The 21,872-nt window shown below is 55.3% G+C and overlaps 1 protein-coding gene across 3 annotated transcripts in view; it reads left to right on the top strand.

Annotated features, from left to right (window-relative positions):
- SBK1 (SH3 domain binding kinase 1) overlaps positions 1 to 12,463 on the top strand; it is a 53,616-nt gene extending 41,153 nt beyond the window's left edge. For all 3 annotated transcript variants that reach the window (XM_086375184.1, XM_086375181.1, XM_086375183.1), the window contains 3 exons: positions 5,637 to 5,869; positions 7,610 to 7,812; positions 8,860 to 12,463. In XM_086375184.1, the coding sequence (XP_086231310.1) occupies positions 5,644 to 5,869; positions 7,610 to 7,812; positions 8,860 to 9,705 (1,275 nt within the window). In that variant the 5' untranslated portion in view covers positions 5,637 to 5,643 and the 3' untranslated portion in view covers positions 9,706 to 12,463. The remainder of the gene's footprint in view (positions 1 to 5,636; positions 5,870 to 7,609; positions 7,813 to 8,859) is intronic.
- The last annotated feature ends 9,409 nt before the right edge of the window (positions 12,464 to 21,872 follow it).

The following is a 21,872-nucleotide window of genomic DNA, read 5'->3' as shown; positions in this document are numbered from 1 at the left end:
TTTGTGATATGCCGATTGTTGTTCAGTCACTAAGTCACGTCTGACTCTCTGCGACCCCATGGACTATAGCCTACCACGCTTCTCTGTCCGTGGGATTCCCCAAGCAAGGATCCTGGTATGGGTTGCCATTTCCTTCTCCAGGGGATCTTCCCAACCCAGGGATCAAACCCGTGACTCCCGCATTGGCAGGTGGATTATTTACTGCTGAGCCACCAGGAAGCCTAGATATACGAGTTACACCTCAGTTAAGCAGATTTTTAAAAATAGGAGGCATCTTGCCCCCTTCTGAGGGCACTTATGAGGACTCAGTGAGTGTGTGTGTGTGTGTGCGTGCGTGCGTGTGTGCGTGGTAGGGAAGGGGATCCCAATGTAGACCTGACTTGGGTTACACATTTACCGTTGTTTTCACAAAGGTGGGACCCAGCTCGAGCCACCTGCCAACAGGAAGTGGTAGGTGGTTCGGTCTTGCTTAGGAAACTCTCCCCCACCACCGTGGCCCTCCCAGCCTGTGGCGGAAGACCCAGCCCACGGGGCCGGAGCCTTTGTGGTCAGGGCCACAACCGCTGCCATGAAGACTGGGCGAGGCCCTCTTGCCTTCACCACAGACGGGGAATTGAGGGCCTCCCTTGGGGTCAGCGAGGACACACTGGAGGTGCAGGTCACATGGGGTCCCCAAGGGCAGCACAGCCCTCGCGTGTGCACAGATGCAGTACCAACTGCACAGGGTGAACGGAGGCCAGCCAGGGCCTCCATGCCTGGTGCTGGGAAGTTCACAGCCACCAAGTTTCAGCTGCTCCTCCAAGGGGAGGAAGGGACGATGCTGTAGGCGAAATACCTTAAGGTCAAGTTCTTCATGATACCAGACATCTGTGCCCTCAACCACCCTGCGAGGCTGAAGGGTCTGACTTCATTCTTTGGGCTCAAGTCTCCACCTGAAAAAAGGAGCTGGTATACCTTGGCTTCCCAGGTGGCTCAGAGGTAAAGAACCCGCCTGCCAATGCGGGAGATGCATGGTTCAAACCCCTGAGTTGGGAAGATCCCCTGGAGAAGGGAGCGGTAACCCACTCCAGTATTCTTGCCTGGGAAACCCCATGGACAGAGGAGCCTGGAGGGCTACAGTCCAAGGGGTCGCAAGGAGTTGGACACGACTGAGCATGCGCGCACACCTGCCACAGGGACTGTTGTGAGAACTAAGTTAGTTAATACCTGGACCAGCGCCTGGCCCCCAGTCAACTCGCCACAGGAGCTCCAGGAGGGCATGTGCATCCCTGGCTGAGGCTCTGCCCCCTTCTGGGCCTCCATTTGCCCGCTCGGATACTGAGGGATCTGCAGGTGATGTTCTCACATTCTGTCTTGGGAAAAAAAATAGAGGTGGTTAAAAGCACCAACTTTGGAGCCAGTGCCAGCACCAGCGAGATGACATTGGGCGAGTTCTACAGTCTCTGTGCCTCGTGCTCATCACCCCTAAAATGGGGATACTAATAATCCCTCCCTTGAAGATTTCCCTGGTGGTCCAGAGACTAAAACGTCATGCTTCCACTGCAGGATGCATGGGTTCAATCCCTGGTCAAGGAACTAAGATCCCACAAGCTGTGCAGTGCAGCCAAAAATAATAATAGTAGTAACAATACTAATGATAATACCAGCTACCTCATGGAATTGTGGGCTTCCCAGCTGATGCTAGTGGTAAGGAACCCCCCTGCCAATGCAGGAGACGTAAGAGACACAGGTTCAGTCCCTGTGTCAAGAAGATCCCCTGGAAGAGGAAATAGCAACCCATTCCAGTATTCTTGCCTGGAAAATCCCACGGGCAAAGGAGCCTGGCAGGCTACAGTCCACAGGGTCGCAAAGAGTCAGACACAACTGGAGGGACTCAGCATGCATGCACGCCTGGAATTGTGAAAACGAGAGATGAGGTCAGCCTCCAAACAGGGCTTGACATGCAGTGACTACATTTAAGTGTCTGCCGTCACCCCTGTTACAACTGTTATTTTCTTCATCTTACGGATGAGGAAGCTGAGGCCCAGAGAGGGGTTGTGACTTACTCAAGGTCACCCAGGTAAAAAGTGGCACACCTTAGGATCAAGGCCAAACCTGCTGAGCCCCAAGGCCCTTGCTGTTTCCATCGCTTCCCCACTGCGCCTCTGAAGTCATGTGCGTAGTAACTGGGTCAGAGGCAGCGTACCTGGGGAATGATGCGGCAGCGTCAATCAGGGACGGGTGCGGGTCAGTCCCTTGTCTCCTGCTGACACCTTGTGGAGAAAGAGCCTGGAGGAAGAGGTGGGTTGAAGAAGTGAGTGTGGGGAAGAGATGGAGGTCCCACAACCTGGACCCTCAGAACCAAGGGAAGGGACCGTGGAGAGTTGGATTTGATGTAGCACTAGCCCCCAGGGTAGTCTTGGCCTGTTGATGGGGACTGACAGGATAAAGCTGAGACCACCCAAGATATTCAACAGGGGCTGGAAGAGAGAGGCATACAGACCCTGCCTGAACCCTGGGGCCCCTCAGAGACAGGAATTGACACCTGGGGCAGCAGGGAAGGCTTCCTGGAGGAGTGGGACCTGAGGATGAGATAAGGGGAGGGCAGGCTAGCAGGAATGGTGGAGGGCGCTGGAGAGGCAAATTCAAGCTGATGAGCAGCATTGCTGGTCAGTGGTCAGAGCCTGGGCTAAGCCTGGGGATGAGGAAGCCGGTGTGCCCCCCACCCAGCCCGCAGACCCTGCCCAGGGCAACTCTTGAGGCCAAAGCGGCAGAGAGAAGCAGGCACCCCACAGTCCCTGGGGGAGGGAAGAAGGGCCTCTAGCAACTTGCAGCTGCCAGTCAAGCTCCCAGAGGATGCAGAAAACAGCCCCAAAGGGACCTGACAAGACCAAAGCCCGAAGTGGGAGCATTGCCACATGTGTGCACACAGGTGCCTGCACACACAAGGCAGCCCTTGGGGAGTCCACACAAATATCAGGAGAAGTAGGTCAGCAGAGCAGCCCAGGGTCTCTTGATGGGCAGGGGGGAAGAGCCCCCGGTGAAGAGGATGCGTACTCATCAGCACCCGGTGGGGCAGGGGGGAGCCCCACTCACTCCACAGGAACAGCCTGACCTCCCCCTTCCCCAGGCTTCGTCAGAGCCCATGACCTGGCTGTTCCCTCTTGGAGTCCTCTCCACCCAGACAGTGGGCGGACATGTGACGGGGATCCGGAGAGCTGACCCTTCTAGCCCGGAGACTGTCATGGGGATATGTCACCCTACTTTAGCCCTGCAGCGGGGAGATGCCCAGTGCTGTCCTGCCCTGAGCAGGCACTGCATAGACTCGGTGGCCATGCCAGGCAGGGCTGGGTTCAACACACTGTCGCTCGTGGAGGAAGCAGGGCTGGGGGTCCTAGGTTCTCGCTGGAGACGCTCCGAGGGGAGGGCACCGTATGGGACTTCATGAATGGAGGGGAGGGGCCTTTGTGGGGGAGCAGAGATACCGAGGAAGAAGCTGGGGGCGGGAGCCAGAGGAGGGGAGAATGGCTCCCTGCACCGCCCTCCCCGTCCCCCCCACCGTCCCCCGCCCCGCAGCCAGCCAGGAGGACGTGCAGATGGAGCTCCGTTTGGGGCTGGGTGGGAGGCAGGAAGTTCCCTCCTGATGTTCCTCTTCTCCGCGTGAAGTGGGAGGCTGGGTCGTGCCGAGGGGGAAGGGGAAAGCAGAGGAGGAGAAGAGGGTTTGGGCCTGGAAGGGGAGCGGCCGGGCCAGGGTAGAGACACCAGGCTCCCGGGCTGGGCTCACCCCAGCTCCCAGCCTCCAGCCCAGCTGAGCGGGCGAGCATCATCGGAATGAGAACCCAACCACACCTGCCTCTTGGGGGTCACTTACTGTGCACCAGGGGCCAACCACTTCATGTCTTGTAACCCTCAGGGAAAATATACTATTGTATTCTTTTTGTAAGATGGGGAAACCGAGGCACAAAGACAGGAAGGAACTTGCACAAGGACATCCAGCTAGCAAGTCATCGAGCCCAGCTTCCAACTGGGCAGTCTGGCTCCAAGTCTGTGCCTTCACTCTGAACCGCGAGGGCAGGGGTGGGGGCTGAGAGCGCTGGTGGTCCACCTGTGACAGGAGGGAGAAGGGAGTGAGGGCAGAGGAGCTGCACCCAGGGACGGCTGCTGAGGCTCAGCCCAGAGGGGGTTCATCGGCCGCCTCCTTCACTGGTGCACAGGCAGACATGGACACGCGGACACTTGATCCCAGATGCTCGGCTCCCTGGTCTAAGCCTTCCCCCCAATAGACGGATGAGAAATGCAAACCCCAGATAAGCCTTTGCTGTCACCCATCCCCGAACGCTCCCCACTGCAGCTCTCTGCGCCCCCAGCGCCATCGGGAGGCAAACTCAGTACCCCCGGAGGGGTAGGTGTGTCCAGGAAGCCCCCTCCCCCAGCCCATGTGAACACGGAAGGGGACCAGCAGTGAATGTGGAGGATGGGTCGTGGTAGAACAGGCATTCTGTCCTTGTATCCGGGGAGCCTGGGCGGGGACCCGGGAGCTACAGCTGCAGCTGTGTACTTGAGCTGGGCTGTGTGTGGTCGTCTGAGGTCGGGGAATGGATTTTAAGGCCGTGTGGGGATGTGGCCAGCCTGCGCCGCCCTGCCAGGGTTTCGTCTGAGACTCCTGCCCCCTGTTATGGCTTCCCTGGTGGCTCAGTCAGTGAAGAATCTGCCGGCAATACAGGACACCTGGGTTCCATCCCTGGGTCGGGAAGATCCCCTAGAGAAGGAAATGGCTACCCAGTCCAGTATTCTTGCCTGCGAAACCCCACGGACAGCGGAGCCTGGCGTGCTGCAGTCCGTGGGGTCGCAAAGAGCCCAAGCGACTGAACAACCTCCCCTCACATCCCACCTGCCCCTCCCTAGCCTTATTTTCTCTATAGCCAGTGTCACCTTTTATCACAATATATAATTTGTGGGCTCACTGTGTATTGTCCATTTCCCCACCTTGAACATAAGTTGTGTGTGTTCAGGGCTGTGTCCCCAGGGCTCCAAACAGTACCTGGCAAACAGCAGGTGCTGATCAATACTTGTGACTGGGAGCACCCATGTGAACTCAGTATGTGGCGTGTCTGTGTGTGACAAACACATGTGCCTTGCCTGACACTGTGTCTGGATGATAGCATGAGACACCCAAGGAGGGAGCAGTGGGACAATGGCCATGTCTCTGGGGAACGCTGGCTCAGGCCTGACCCTGAAGCTTCAGGGAAAAGATGGGGGGCTTCCCAGATGATTCTTCTTTACCACTGAACCAGCTGACTCCGTGGTAAAGAATCCACCTACCAATGCTGGAGACGTAAGAGACGCAGGTTTGAACCCTGGGTCAGGAAGATCCCCTGGCAGAGGCCATGGCAACCCCCTCCAGTATTCTTGCCTGGAGAATCCCACGGACAGAGAAGCCTGGTGGGCTACATGTCTGTGGGGTCTCAAAGAGTTTGGACACGCCTTAGCAACTAAACAACCAACCATTCGCAGCAAAGATGCTTGTCGCCCCCTGGTGGTCATCTTAGGCCTGGCATCGGGCCCAGTCCCAGAGATCCTGGGCCCTGGACCGGGAGGAGGTGGGGAGTGGAGGGGTCTGATGTCACACTCCATCCCTCTCCCCACCCCCACACCAGGGAGAAGATGAGCGTGGGCTGCCCAGAGCCCGAGCCGCCCCACTCCCTGCCCTGCTGCGGGCCAGGGACCGCCCCCGGGCTGGGTGCTGGCGTGCCTCTCCTCACCGAAGACATGCAGGCGCTGACCCTCCGCACAGTGGCCGCGAGCGATGTCACCAAGCACTATGAACTCGTCCGGGAGCTGGGCAAGGGCACCTATGGGAAGGTCGACCTGGTGGCCTACAAGGGCACGGGTGAGTGTCTGCAGGGCGGCCTGCTGTAAGACAGGAGCCGCGACCTGGCGACCTGGTGGGGGCTCTCTGTGGGGGCCAGGAGGCCAGCAGGGAAGGAGAGTCTGTGCTACCTGTGGAGAGAGTGTGGCATGAAGCAGCCCAGGAAGGAGGGGACAAGGGAGGAATCTCTGGATAGAGTGGGCTGCTCTGGGGCCATCCAGAGTGCCCTGAGGACAGCCAAAGAGGGCAAGATGGTGGGATGGATTCGCCGACTCAATGGACATGAGTGTGAGCAAACTCTGGGAGACAGTGAGGGACAGGGAAGCCTGGCATGCTGCAGTCCATGGGATTGCCAAGAGTCAGACACGACTGAGCAATTGAACAAAAGTGCCCTCAGGACAGTCAAGGAGATGCGCCTGGGGACATGTGGAATCAGGGGAAAGGTCAGGGCTGGCAGTGGTGTTTGGGGGATGACCAGCACATATGTGATAGCTACCCCCAGGAGGGTGGACCAAACTGAACTGGGGTCTTCGCGAACAGAGCACCATGCTTAACAGCAGGTGGGAGAGGGCCCTGTGAGGTCCACATGGCAGCTCCATTCCTCAGATCCCGAGGACACTGAGACCCAGAAAGATGCAGTCACTCAGCCCAGGTCATGCAGCTACAGAAAGTGTGAGCTAGGATGAGCCCCCATTCTTCAGCTCCAGGGCCTTCTCGTTTAACCGCTGAACGTGATGCCTTCCCCACAGTGTAAGCTCACTGCAGTGCCCATCAGCCAGCCAGGGATGGGGGCTGCATAATTGCCCACAGCTGCATTCAGAGGGGACCGGGCCAGAAGGAGGAACCTTGGACATGGGGTCACCTGAGCTTTGCTGCTTGCTGTGTGACCTGGGGCAAGTGACTTAACCTCTCTGTGCCTAGGTTTCCTCCTTTGTAAAATAGAGGAGTATTAATGCCCAGTTGATAGGGTCTTTATAAAAAGTGAGTTGTAACCGTGAAGTGCAGAAGGCAGGACCCGCAATGTGTAAGTGCTCTGTGAACACACACGTGTCACACAGCTCTGTACCCAGGTGGGTACAGATGGCTGCTCAAGCTCAGAGTCGGGGACACGTGCCTTGCAGGCCCTCACCTCTGTGTGTCTAGTGTCTTCTTATTCATCTGCTTAACAAACGTTTTCGGAGCACCTGCTGGCACCAGGCTCTTCTGTGAGCGCTGGAGATACAACAGCAAACAAGACTCAGGTTCCTGGGACTTCCCTGGTGGGGCAGTGGTTGGGACTTCAGCTCCCAGTGCAGGGGAGTGCCGGTTCCATCCCTGGTCAGGGAACTGGGATGGCACATGCCTCACAGCCAAGGAGCAGAAGCAAATTCATGAAAGACTTGAAAAAATGGTCCACAACAAAAAAAATCTTAAAAAAAAGACAGTTTCCTGTGCTCGAGGGCCTTCTGACTGGGGGCAGACAGACACGATACGTAAGTACACAGTGTATCAGGAGGAAAATGAGAGGGTGGAGGAAGCAGCAGGCGTGCCTCATGGAGGGCTGCAGGTGGGGCAGAGAGGACCCAGCTGACCCCTGACTTGCTGCATGGCCTTCCCCTCTCTGGGCCTCAGTTTCCTACCTGTGAGACGACAGTCCGCCCACTGGGGCTCCCGTCGAGTTGTGCGCTGTGGCCCGGACAGGCTGCGCAGACAGGCCCGGCTGTGTGAGGCGCAGGGGCGCAGGGAGAGGGGTCCTCACCGCTCTCACTGTCGCCCCACTAGGCACGAAGATGGCGCTGAAGTTTGTGAACAAGAGCAAAACCAAGCTGAAGAACTTCCTGCGGGAGGTGAGCATTACCAACAGCCTCTCCTCCAGCCCCTTCATCATCAAGGTCTTCGACGTCGTGTTTGAGACCGAAGACTGCTATGTCTTCGCCCAGGAGTACGCGCCCGCCGGGGACCTATTCGACATTATTCCTCCTCAGGTACCTGGGTGGTGGCTGAGGGAGGGGAGAGGCTCTTCTGGGTCCCTGAGTGTGAGAGCTGAGGAGGAGTCAGGCCCCTCCCTTAAATCATTTATTAGGCGCCTACTGTATATCAGCCATTGTTTGGAGGGCTGCGGATACACAGTGAACAAAAGGTCTTGCTATGGGCCTAGTGGGAGAAACAGACCCTCCACAGTTAGCCAGATGAGGCACTAAGATGATGGAGAAGGGAATGGCAACCCACTCCAGTATTCTTGCCTGGAAAATCCCAGGGACAGAGGAGCGTGGCCTGCTACAGTTCACAGGTTCGCAAAGAGTCAGACACGACTGAAGTGACTTAGGCACCGCACTGCAATGAGGACCAGCCGGTGGGCGGGATGAAGTCCAGCAGCCCCCTCCTCCGCTGCTGCATAGGAACAGGTGGGGACCCAAGAGGGGAAGTGGCAGGACCACCAGCCTTCCCAGAGGAGGTGCACGGGACGGGGAGACTGCCCCCGGGGATTCCCGGCACCTGGCTTTGCAGTCGGCCAGGATGAAACACTGCCCTGCCGCTCACCGGATAAGTGACAAGGCCTCTCAGAGCCGCCGATTAAGGGAGATTAGGTATACAGTAGACCATGCGGGATAGGGTCCTTATTAGCCCAGTACTTGGCCCAAAGCAGGCGCTCCGTACAGGTACTGGGGGAAAAGCTGGGGAAGGTTCGAGGGGTGTGTGGGGGCCAGGGAGGGAGCCGAGGATGCCCAAGTAGGATAAGGAAGGGCGGTTGGCCCCGGATCTGCCCAGGAAAGGGACCCCGCAAGGAGTTCGGGTAGAGGGACAGGGCGGGGGCGGGGATGGGAAGGAGGGGGCGGTTGGGGGGCGGGGATGGGAAGGAGGGGGCGGTTGGGGGGCGGGGATGGGGAGGAGAGGGGCGGGGGGGGGCGGGGCGGGGGTGGAAGGAGAGGGCGGGGCGGGGCGGGGCGGGGACTGGGCGGGGATGGGAAGGAGGGGGCGGGGTGGTACGTGCCCGCGCCCCTGAGCCGCCCTCCCTTCCTCTCCGGCCGCAGGTGGGGCTCCCCGAGGACACCGTGAAGCGCTGCGTGCAGCAGCTGGGCCTGGCGCTGGACTTCATGCACGGTCGGCAGCTGGTGCACCGCGACATCAAGCCGGAGAACGTGCTGCTGTTCGACCGCGAGTGCCGGCGCGTGAAGCTGGCCGACTTCGGCATGACGCGCCGCGTGGGCTGCCGCGTGAAGCGGGTGAGCGGCACCATCCCATACACAGCGCCCGAGGTGTGCCAGGCGGGCCGCGCCGACGGCTTCGCGGTGGACACTGGCGTGGATGTGTGGGCCTTCGGCGTGCTCATCTTCTGCGTGCTCACCGGCAACTTCCCGTGGGAGGCGGCGTCGGGCGCCGACGCCTTTTTCGAGGAGTTCGTGCGCTGGCAGCGGGGCCGCCTGCCGGGGCTGCCGTCGCAGTGGCGCCGCTTCACCGAGCCAGCGCTGCGCATGTTCCAGCGGCTCCTGGCGCTGGAGCCCGAGCGCCGCGGGCCGGCCAAGGAGGTCTTCCGCTTCCTCAAGCACGAGCTCACGTCCGAGCTGCGGCGCCGGCCCTCGCACCGCGCGCGCAAGCCCGCCGGGGACCGCCCGCCGGCCGCCGGGCCGCTGCGCCTCGAGGCGCCCGGGCCGCTTAAGCGGACGGTGCTGACCGAGAGCGGCAGCGGCTCCCGGCCCGCGCCTCCCGCCGTCGGGCCCGGACCTGTGCCGGCCCCCGTCCCCGTCCCCGTGCCCGTGCCGGTCCCCGTGCCCGAGCCCGGCCTGGCCCCCCCGGGGCCTCCCGGCAGGACCGACGGCCGCCCGGACAAGAGCAAAGGGCAGGTGGTGCTGGCCACGGCCATCGAGATCTGCGTCTGAGCCGCCCCCGCCGCCCTCGGGGCCCGGGCGCCGAGCAGCAGCCAGGCCGGGGCGCAGGGAGCCGCCCTGGCCGAAGCGGCCAGCCCCCCGCGGCGGCAGGAGGGAGTAGTGGTAGGCGAGGCAGGCGCCCGGCCCGGCAGCGGGCCGGTAAGATGCCACCAAAGGAGCCCAGCCCCACAGACCCGAGGATTCAGAGGCCCCCCACCCCCCACCCCCGATACCAGAAGCAAGGGAGCTTGCCGGCAGACTCCCCCACACCTCCCTGAACCCTGGGACCCTGAACTAGTGGCTCCGGGCCCTTTGCACCCCCCTGGCAGATCATCCAGCAGCCCCACCCCTTATCCTGCCCCCCTCCCCACCTTCCCGCCCCCACTCCCACCCTGGGAATGAAAAGGAACTCAAGTGTTGGGGCCGAGAAAGGGCTTAGGGTGTCTAGGCACTGTCTGGGAAGAGGGCGGTGAGCCGAGGGCAGGGGTGCTGCTCATCGAGACCGGCCCCTTTCCAGGGAGAGTTAGAGGGGAGGGACCACGCCCCTGCAAAAATGTAGCAAACTTCTGGATGTCACAGCAGTGTGTGTGTGTAAACAGGCCCCAAGAATCCAGTGACTCTCCCACCACCCATTCCTCCCCCCGACCCCCTCTGCCCCATGAGGACACAGAGCCCAAAAGGAGGGCGGCAGGCCAAGACCACACACATCCAGAGAAGCCACAGCCCTCCCCCTCCCCCCACAGGGATTTCAGGACAACTGGTCTCCGTGGCCAGGGGCCTCATGCAACTGCATCACTAGGCCCGGGGAATGAGTTCAGAGCCCGGGCGCGCCCCAGCTTGGCCTGCCCACTGGCACCTTCCCCAGGCCAGGGAAACCTTGCTCAGATCTTCTCAGTCCTCGCTGCCCCAGCCCAGACTAAGTGGCCTGGACTTTGAGCAGGCGGTGAGGTTACTTGTGCCAGGAATTTCTCCCGGAATTCTGCTGGAGTCCAACATCTGAGCCTGGGGCTGACTCCATCCCCACGTCTCCCAAGTTTCTGGTACTGGGGTGTCGATGTGAGGATAAGGGGCCCTGGAAATGGGAGGGGGTGAGCGTGTGAACAGATACGTGTGCAGTGTGAGCACATGCAGAAGACACCTGTGTGCGTGTAGCCTCGTGTGTTCAGTGGCTGCATCCAGACACCCCAGTCACTCCGCCCCAGGATTCTCAGCGGGCAGCTGCCAGAGGGCGCCCAGGCCCCCGGCTCAGCACACCCCTCAGGGAGCCTGGCAAGGAGGCACCTGCAGGCCAGAGGAGCCCAGACTCACAAAACCCACCCTCACGACTCCTGCCCTGTCCATGGAGGCCTGGGACCCCGCAATAACCTCATCCTGGGAGAGACTGCTCCCTCTGCCTGGCGGTGCCCCGCCTGCTGTCCCGGGCCACACCTTCCAGGGTCCCTTCTGGGGTTCTCGGCCATTTGAGGGGGCTCCCTAGTGGGCCAGGCTGACCAGAGGGGACTCTCTGGCCGGGAGCCCCCACTTCTCCATTCACCCTCATTCCCACCACGCAAAAGGGCTATAGGTACCCCCGCCCTGCCCGGGTCCAGTTTACAGAGTGCGGTTGCCCCAGGGCCTGGTCCCCCTCCCTCCTCAGTGTGCCCGCCCATCTAGAGACCCACCTCCCCGGCGGGCATGGGGGCCCAACATATGCCAGGTAAGTAGCAAACCCCCCCCCTCCTCCCACCAAGGGCCAAGCCTTGGAGCAGGGCCTGCCTCCCCATCACTGCCCCCTCCGCTCAGCCCACCTGGAGCCCATCTGGGCACCTCTCCCAGCCGCAACTTCTCCTTTTGCCTTAGGCCTCTCGACATCCCGTCTCCTGCAATAACACGGAAGCGAGATTCCAAGTAGACGCCCCTCGCGTGCGCCCTCTTTCTCTCTCTCTCTTAAGATCCTGTTTGAGAGTCTCTCCCTCGTCGTAGTATCTAGGATGTTAGAGTTGGGAAGGGACCGTAGTTCTGTAGCCCAGCCCCTGTTGTCAGAGGCACAGAGGGGGCAGCGGCAGCCGACAGCGAAGCAGGACTAGAACCGGTTCTGTGCCCGCCCTCCCCATCGGGGCCTTGCTGCCGCAGCCACCACCACCTCTACTGGGGGTGCTGGGACCCTTTGCCCCTTAGGAGAGGTGTTGGTCACAGATGTTTACCTCAGTTTATGTCACTGTCAAAGAACAAGTAAATAGCAAAAAAATGAATCACACCGTAGACCTGAAGACTTAGGAAAAAAAAAACCCTCGCGATTCTTCTGTGCAGGTGTTTGTCTGTGCGCACACGCGCGTGTGTCTCTGTCCCACCCTGGGCCGGCCGGGTCATCCCCGACCTCTGTCCCAGCCCCGCGCCCCCTACACTGCCCCCTGTCCTTCGGTGCTTCCCAGAGGCCCCTCGGAGCTGGCCTGTGGGGTGTGGCAACCCCCTGGGCAGGAGGCAGGGCCACAAGTTAGCTAAGCGTCTGCCACCAGGCCAGCTGAGCAGAGCCCTAAGGCTGCCAATGCTCCCCGGGCCCACACTGTGGCCGGTGGGACCATCCTGGTGGCTGGTGTCAGCATTCCAGCCTGACTCGGGGCCTGGGTGGGATCCCAGCCCCACAGCCCCAGACCCTCATGTTGCCACCGTCCTCCACCGTGTGTTTGTAAATAGTCTGGCATCCTTTGGCCCTGAGAAGGTTTTTAAATGTGTTATTTACTTCTCTAATCATGACAATTGCTATAAAATAAACAAAAGTTTAGAAAAATTACCACTGGGTGTCTTGTCTTGTCTCAGATAGGGCCTAGAGAGGGGGGTACACACAGTTAACTAGAAACTGAAGACAACACATTGTTTAAGGTGGGGTCTGCAGAGTCCAAAGGCAGCTACCCCAGGCCTGTGACCTCTTGTGTGAGCTAGAGGAGGCCCCAGCCAGGGATGATGGAGCATGAAAGGAACAAGGACCCGGGTTTTGTGGGGGAGAACTAGGGAGCTTTCCCTGAACTGGACTCCAGCTTCAGCGTGGAGCCCTTCAGACTGGGCAGGAAATAGCGGCCAAAAAGCCCAGAGGAACAGAGTAGGCGATTCATCCAGCCGCCCAGCAGCAAATGTTTACCGTGTGCGTTCTGTGCACCTGGCTTCCTAGCGGGGCCTGGGGATGTGCCAGTAAACAGGACAGATGGGGCCCCGTCCTCGGGCAGCCAGTGATCTAATGATGTAGCAGACATCACCCACGTGGAAGGCTGGGGGCCACGAAATTACGTAACCGGGAAGCCGGGAAGCCGGTCAAGTTTGGAGGCGGCAGGAACTCCCCAAAGACGGAGACCAGAGGCTTCAGGAATTGTCTGGGTGGCGGGCACAGCGGGTGCAAAAAAGCTGATTGGATGAGGCTGCAGACTCGAGGCAGCAGGCAAATGGAAGTTCTAACGCAGGGGAGTCAGGCAGGCGAGGAGGAGTTTCATGATTCAACATTCATTCAGCAAATATTTATTAATTACGTACTCGTGACAGCAGAGCAGTTCTGTTGGCTCTGCCTTCAGCCACAGCTCTACCCAGAATCTGAGTGCGTGCACTGCCAGCAGGGAAACTGGCACCCCTCGTTAGCCTGGTGCCCCTCACTCACTCCCCGCTTCCTCTCCTGAGCCTCTTCAGGGTCTTATCAGGACAGCAGCCAGAGTGAGTCTGCACATAGGTGACACCTGTCATCCTGTTGGAAAGCCTACAAAAGCTCCCTGCATGTATGCATGCTAAGTCGCTTCAGTCATGTCCAACTCTTCGAAACTCTATGAACGGCAGCCCACCAGACTCCTCTGTCCATGGGATTCTCCAGGCAAGAATACTGGAGTGGGTTGCTGTGCCCTCCTCCAGGGGATCTTCCTGACCCAGGGATCAAACCTGTGTCTCCTGCATCTCCTGCATTAGCAGGGGATTCTTTACCATCAGCACCACCTGGGAAGCCCCAGAAAATCTCCCAGCTGCTGCTTCTAAGTCACTTCAGTCGTGTCCGACTCTGTGCGACGCCACAGATGGCAGCCCAACAGGTCCCCTGTCCCTGCGATTTTCCAGGCAAGAACACTGGAGTGGGTTGCCATTTCCTTCTCCAATGCATGAAAGTGAAAAGTGAGAGTGAAGTCGCTCAGTTGTGTCCGACTCTTTGCGACCCCATGGACTGCAGCCTACCAGGCTCCTCCATCCATGGGATTTTCCAGGCAAGAGTACTGGAGTGGGGTGCCATTGCCTTCTCCGAAAATCTCCCTACTTCACTCCAAATCAGAGCTGAAGTCCTTACAGTGGCCTTCAAAGGTCCCACTCCCTACTCCACGCCTGTGCCGCCTTCAGGCCCTGTTGGCCTCTAGGTCAGCCAAGTACACTCTACCATCAGGGCTTGTGACCTTGCCTTGGACTCTCCCAAATCTCCCTGCAGCTCCCCTTTCCCCTCCTTCAGGTCCCTGCTCCAATGTCAATGATCAGAGTCCACTTCCTGGAGGAGATGCTCCTCACCCTGCTTCATGCCCCACCATTCCCGATATCAAGTATTGGTTTGTTCTCCATTTCTCCCCACTAGAACATAAGTTCCATAAGAGCAGAGTCAGTATTTGGCAAACCGCTACTCCCCTTCCCACCCCCACCTGATGCCTAGTACAGAGCCTGGCACGTGACACTCCATAACAATTTGTCAACTGAATGAATGAATGCCTAATACTATTTTAGGGGCCGAGGATACAGCAATAAACAAGATATACAATCCATATCTCCTCAAGCTTACTTCCTAAAAACAGGCATTAAGTAGGTTACAAAACTATCTATGAAATTGAAAGGCATGGAGGTAAAAGAGAAAGGGGGGAAATAAGTGGGAAAAAAGACTTCTTTAGTGGTCCAGTGGCTAGGACTCTGCACTCCCAATGCAGGGGGTCTGGGTTCAGTCCCTGGTTGGGGAACTAGATCCCAAATGCCACAACTAAAGAGTTTGCATGCTACAACCAAAGATTCCACAAGAGGCAACAAAGACGGAAGATCCCACAGCTAAGACCTGACACAGCCAAATAAATAAATAAAAACAAATCGTAAAAAACAGAGAGCGTGAGGGAGAAAGAAAAAATCCACCCAGACTAGATTAGATGGGGAAGGATTCCTACCCAAGAATTTTTTGAAAATGTCTGCTATCTGTTTGCAATGATAAGGGTGGATACCTGGGGGCAATAGTCCCTTATAAAACAGAACACTTTGGTGAATCAGTGGTAAAGAATCTGCCTGCTAATACAGGAGACATGGGTCAAGAAGATCCCCTGAAGGAAATGGCAACCCACTCCAGTATGCTTACCTGGAGAATGACGTGGACAGAGGAGCCTGGTAGGCTACAGTCTGTGGGATTGCAAAAGAGTTGGACACGACTTAGCAACTAAACGACAACAACATGGGGATGGAAGGGAAATCTACAAATGTACAAACATCCCCTCTTTGTAACCCCCAATGTGTCAAGCCTGGCATGCTGCTGTTCATGGGGCTCCAAGGAGCAGGAGAACAATGTGTCAGAGAATGCCAGGACTTACCACTAGGGGGCCCTGGTTTTCTGCGCTGTTGCTTCTGTCTGCCACTCAGTATCACTGCTGAACTCAGGCATCCTCCAGGTGATAAAAGTCATCGTCCTGCCAGGTCAAAGGGGCTTGACAAGAAGGATTTCCATAAAAACATTACACTGTTTCTGAACCCAACCAACCCCCGGAAATCCCTTGGATCCTTCTGGTTAGCCCAGGGCACAGCATATTCAAAAGCAGAGACATTACTTTGCCAACAAAGGTCCGTCTAGTCAAGGCTACGGTTTTTCCAGTGGTCATGTATGGATGTGAGAGTTGGACTATAAAGAAAGCTGAGCGCAGAAGAACTGATGCTTTTGAAGTCCTGGGTGTTCATTGGAAGGACTGATGTTGAGGCTGAAACTCCAATACTTTGGCCCACCTGATGCAAAGAGCTGACTCATTTGAAAAGACCCTGATGCTGGGAAAGATTGAAGGCAGGAGGAGAAGGGGACGACAGAGGATGAGATGGCTGGAAGGCATCACCAACTCAATGGACATGGGTTTGGGTGGACTCCGGGAGCTGGTGATGGACAAGGACACCTGCAGCTCATGGGGTCGCAAAGAGTCAGACATGACTGAGCGACTGAACTGAACTGAACCTCTCCTTGATCATGGAAAGTTTCTTCTCCAGAGCATTTAGTGTCCTTTTCTGCCCATAGTCCTCAGTCTAGATTAACTTAGTCCCTCAAAAGATTTCTTATGACACTGAGCTTCAGAAGAGAACAGATTTTATTCTTTGGTTCCTTTTTCCCCAAGGCACTCCTTGAACCCCAGGCAAAATTTCCCCAGTCCTCGCCTGTGACAGCTAAGGCTGCCAAGACAAGGAGCACTGGAGGGGGGCAACCTCAAAGCTCCCAGTATACCCTTCATGCCAGACAGTGGATGCCTACTCAACTTACATCACTCAGGAAGACAGTTCCCACACAGCATCTCTCTCTCAAAAATGTCAAGCCCTACCCAGCCATCTAGTGCCTGGATTGGGGTGGAAATGTGTGTGTGGGAAAAGCAAATTTGAGGTATTTACTAGAAGTTGAGGGGAGGAGAATATTCATTACCCAGCCTTGGGTTAACAGAGCTTTGGGGCAGTGGAGGAATTCAGGGGTTTCCATGTGGAACCAAAAGGGGAGAAAGAGGATGGTGGCTTCAGAGGCCGAGAGCACATGGGGACTGCCACAGAGTAGGCTGTATAATTAACATACTGTATTGTATACATGACGTTTGCCACAAAGGTATATCTTGTGTTCTCACCACATAAAATTTGAACTATGGGAGTTGAAGGATATATTCATTAGAATGATGGTGGTGATCATTTCGTAATATACACTTACATCAGAACATCAAGTTGTACACCGTACATGGCGCGTGGGTGCTCAGTCGTGTCCGACTCTTTGCGACCCCATGGACTGCAGCTCTCCAGGCTGCTCTGTCCATGGGATTTCCCAGGCAAGAATACTGGAGTCGGTTTGCCATTTCCTCCTCCAGGGGATCTTCCTGACTCAGGGATCAAACCCACGTCTCCTGCATTGGCAAGCAGATTCTTTACCACTAGCGCCACCTGGGAAGCCCCATTGTACACCCTAAATATAAGAATTTTATTTTGTCAATTAAACCTCAATAAAGCTAAGGAAAAAAAAGTAGTAAGCTAGGATGGCCTAACTCAAGAGACAGTGAGCCCTGGGACTTCCCTGGTGGTCCTGTGGCTAGGACTTTGGGCTTCCACTGCAGGGTATGTGGGTTCAATCCTTGGTCAGGCAACTAAAGTCCCACATGCCAGGTGGTTCAACCAAAAAAAAAAGAGACAGTGAGCCCAAGTTGGGAATCCTCAGAAAGACCATGGAGGGGCTTGGTTATCCTTAGCATGTGGTGAGGGGCTCATGACATTTTATTCTGATGTTAAATGAAAATGGGGATGACTGCAGAAAGTAGAGGACTGGCAGCTATAATTAATTACAGGTGTGATAAGGACCATGAGATGCTAAGAATAACAGAAGACTTAGTGGACATCTGCTATTTCCTGTTCAGCACCCATTTGCCCCTCTCTGGGTGACAGCAACCCAAGTTTCCCTTGCATGTTCTTGATCCTCGTGGTTCCGGTGGGGCTAACTCCACCCCTTGGCTCCATGGGGTGATCACATGACCCAGGTCTGGTCAAGCAGCATCTTCCTACCCATGAGCTACAGCGATTGGCTCAGGTTTACGGAACTGGTTTATACAGCCCAAGTTGTATAATTACATTTAGGCAGCTCCTGGCCCTTCTCCACACCTATTAGGGGGAAAAGTACGCTCTTTTCATTAGAGCTGTAACCTGTGAGATGTAAGCCTGGTGGCCATCATTGCCACCACTTGGGGAGATTCAGGTTAAGCATGAAACTGACACAGTGAGTGAAGCAGAGTTGAGACAAGGAGTGGTGGACTCTGATGACATTATTTGAGTACAAGGATCCATGACTGATCCATGGGCTTCCCAGGTGGCACCAGTGGTAAAGAACCTGCCTGGCAATGCAGGAGACATAAGAGACACAGGTTCAATACCTGGGTTGGGAAGATCCCCTGGAGGAGGAAATGGCAACCCACTCCAGTATTCTTGCCTGGAGAATCTCATAGACAGAGAAGCCTGGCGGGTTATGGTCCATAGGCTCACAAAGAGTCGGTCGGAGGAGCCTTCCAGGCTGCGATCCATAGGGTTGCAAAGAGTCGGATACAACTGAAGCAACTTAGTATGCTTCCATGACTGAAATTAGATCAAAATGGGGTTTGCAGTTACATGAGCCAATATATCCTATTTGAGTTTGTTGTCTGTCCCTTGCAAACAAAGAGCTCTAACTGGACTTCCCTGCGGGCCCAATGGTAAAGAACCCACCTTGCAATGCAAGGGGCACAGGTTCTATCTTTGGTCCGGGAAGATTCCATATGCCACAGGGCAACTAAGTCGGTGTGCTACAACTAAGACCCAATGCAGCCAAATAAGTTTAAAGAGAGAGAGAGAGAGAGCTCTGACTGGTAGGCAGAGAAACCTAATCTGTAAGACCCCTGAAACCACCAGTATCTATGGGGTCCTGTCCCACAGCAGCCACGGATCAACATAGGTAACATTGATTTCTAGAAGCCACTGAGCCCTTCTGGGTCTAGATTCTCACTTCTCATGCTGAGATTACCTGAGTGTTCATCAGGATCCATTTGATCCCGAATAACAGATAAACGGGGCTTCCCTGGTGGCTTAGTGGTAAAGAAATCTGCCTGCAATGCAGGAGACCCGGGTTCGATCCCTGGGTTGGGAAGATCCCCTGGAGAAGGGAATGGCAACCCACTCCAGTATTCTTGCATGGAGAATCCCATGGACAGAGGAGCCTGGCAAGGCCTACAGTCCACAGGGTCCCACAGAGTTGGACACGACTGAAGTGGCTAAGCAGCAGCAGCAGCAGAGCAGCTGGAATAGATAAACCAACACAGACTGGCTGATTTGAAACTGATTTGTAAAAGTGAAGCACAAATCAGGGGCAGCTTATGCAGAGGCTTCAATTTCAACACCGCGATGGATTTCCCTCTCCACCAGCTCGGCCCCTTCTGTGTCAACTTATTCCGGGACTTCTTCCTCTCTGCCGGTGGTGTAGGATGGCTGCCAGTCCCCCCAACCGGTGTCATCTCAGAGTGATTCCCAGCTGGAAAGAGTGCGATTCCCCTTCCTCTCAGTCTTGTCCTCGTTGGTGTCTGCGTTGTGTTTGGTTGGTCCTGAATGGATCCTGTATCACGGATGAGCCAAGCACCAGTAGCCAGGGCAATGCAGTGCTCTGATTGGCTGACGCCTTGTCAGCTACTCCACCCCTGAGCAGGAGGCGGAACCTCACTCAGGGAACTGACAGAGAGGGTGTATTCTCCCGGGGAAAATTCAGATGGGGTGTGAGGGATGTATCCTTTGCCTTCAATCCTTCACCCTTTCTCCACCCACGTCCTTTGCCAGATTATTTTGCAGTGCCCTCCAACCACGGGCAGGATGACCTGCCCATTCTCTTGAATCTGGGATCAAAGCATATGACTTGAAGTCAATGGGGTATTAGCCCAGTGTGAGCCCAGGTGTGATCCTGAGGCTTGAAAGGGGGTTTGCTCCTGGGTGCTCAATGTCTCGTACCTTCTCCCGTTGCAACGAAACCATGTTTGTTTCTTCTTCATGGATCAGGGGATAACTGCCTTTGTATTCTTCCCTGTTTTTCTTTTTCTTTTTTTAAGTACTACTTCACAGTCTGTGTGGTTGCAAAGAGTTGGACACAACTCAGCGACTAAGCACAGCACAACACATGGAAGCCTGCAAACATCAGAATGTCATCTTTTATTTTTATTTTATCTTTCGGCTGTGCCACATGGCTTGCAGGATCCTAATTCCCCTACCACGGATCAAACCCAGTGAAAGCACAGAGTCCTAACTGCCGGACCACCAGGGAGTTTCATCCCCTATTTTTCTTTACTCCTTATCTGCATACGCATGTGTTTTTAAGGACTAGAAAGTATTGAAATAGTTATCTTCTTTAAGAATGGCCCTGTCGCTCCACTGGCAATGGAGGGGTCCACTGCCATGTTGGTGCCATAGCTGGTAACTTTATGGGTAGTCTCAAGCTGTCCCAAGTTGGGCCAGTTTGAGTCTTTCTCCCAGAGGTGTAGAATTGAAACTGAGAAGCCAATCAATACCTGCTTCAATATATCAATAAAATATGAGTGCGTAGAAGTCATGGGGCAGCTGTGTTTAATCTGAGCCTAGGGAAGCAGGAAGAGTCAATGTGTTGGTTAAACTGATGCTGTAACACGTGAAACTCTAAATCTCTGTGGCTTAACATCATAACTGATGTGGCAAACATTATATCTGCCTCACCCAACAGCCTGAAGCTGGTCTTCTGCATGGTGATTTAAGGACCTCTGTCTGTGGTTCTGCTCCCCCTGAGGCCTCAGTTGGGAGATGGCAAACAATTTAGAGAGAGGATAAATTCTCTCTCTTTGTCCCAGAAGTGGAACATACTTTCCACTCACATCCCATTGGCTGGAACTGGTCATATGACCACACCTAAAGATTCCCTGGAGAAGGAAATGGCAACTTACTCCAGTATTCTTGCTTGGAAAATTCCATGGACAGAGAAGCCTGGCGGGCTATAGTCCATAGGGTCGCAAAGAGTCAGACATGACTGAACAACTAAACAACATCTAACCATACGAGAGGCTGGAAAATAGATGCCCAAGAGAAAAGGAGCCACATTTCTCTGCTACAGAAGGACTAGAGAGAGAGAGCAAGAGGGAGGAAACTGATAGAGTAAAGCAGAGAGGAATGGCCAGAAATGATCATGAAGATAACTGGCTGGGTACTTACCAATTTTCTGGTTCTAAATTCCTACACTCTAATACTTTGGCCACCTGATGCGAAGAGCCGACTGAATGGAAAAGACCCTGATGCTGGGAAAGATTGAAGGCAGGAAGAGAAGGGGACAACAGAGGACAAGATGGTTGGATGGCATCACCGACTTGATGGACACGAGTTTGAGCAATCTCCAGGAGATGGTGAAGGACAAGGAACTAGGGGGAAGAAAAGTTGGCCTGGTCTATCAGTGATTCGCAAACTTGTGCATGAATAAGAATCACATGGCTGGCTGAAACACAGATTCCCAGGCTCCACCCCCAGAGTTTGGAGACAGGAGGTCAGGAGCAGGGCCAAAGAAGCTGCATCTCTAACAGGTTCCAGGTGCTCTGATGCTGCGGTCCCAAACCTCACCATGTGTAGCTGTTCTAGACTACCAGAGACTGAAAAAAATGCAACATGTAAATCTTACTGGGTCCTGATTTAAGAAATAAACATCTATAAACTCATTTGGGAAATAACTGGGTTCATTTGAATGTGGACTCAGTATTTTTGTAGCCATGGGTTCCGGGAAACAAACTCACTCAGAAGGACAAAGCAGATAGTGGAGTGCAGTTTTTTACACCAGCGGGCCCAAGACAGAGTCTCCTCTTAGCCAAGGACCCCGACCAGTTTTTGTGAAAACCTTATGTACCCTAAGTGTATAAGGTTCCCTGAAACTAGTCTGAACAAAGGAAAAAGAAAGATACAAAGTTAACCCACGATCATATGCCTTAAGCCTAGGTAGTTATCAGTGGACAATTATCAATAGGCCTGTGGTCATACCCCAATAAGCATAATAGAATGTATGATTCTATTCATTACACAGATAATTAGGGTATTCTTTTAGGTTATGGAGAGCCCTGGGGCTCTTCCTTCTGGGGGCCTGGTTTTCCAGGCGGTCTGTCGTTTCCATAGATACTGGGCATTAGCTCAAAGTCCAGAGTCTGGCCCAAGATGGAGTCCTGCTTTCAAGATAGGGCCTGTTCTGTTTCCTCCTTCAGTATTAGAAGATATTTGAGGATGACTGTTACTTTTCTTGGATATGATGAGGGCATGGGACTGTGAAGGAAGATGTCCCTATTTTTAGCAGATTCATGCTGAGGTCTTTAAGGGTAAAGTGCCCTGAGCTCTGGGCTTCCCAGTTGACACTAGTGGTGAAGAATCTGCCTGCCAATGAAGGGGATGTAAGAGACTCGGGTTCGATCCCTGGGTTGGAAAGATCCCCT

This window comes from Bos grunniens, chromosome 25, assembly GCF_055505025.1.
Source record: "Bos grunniens cultivar Pamir isolate PY7600 chromosome 25, Bosgru_T2T1.0, whole genome shotgun sequence".
Taxonomy (NCBI): Eukaryota; Metazoa; Chordata; class Mammalia; order Artiodactyla; family Bovidae; genus Bos; species Bos grunniens.
This window is presented reverse-complemented; position numbering and strand designations above follow the sequence as displayed.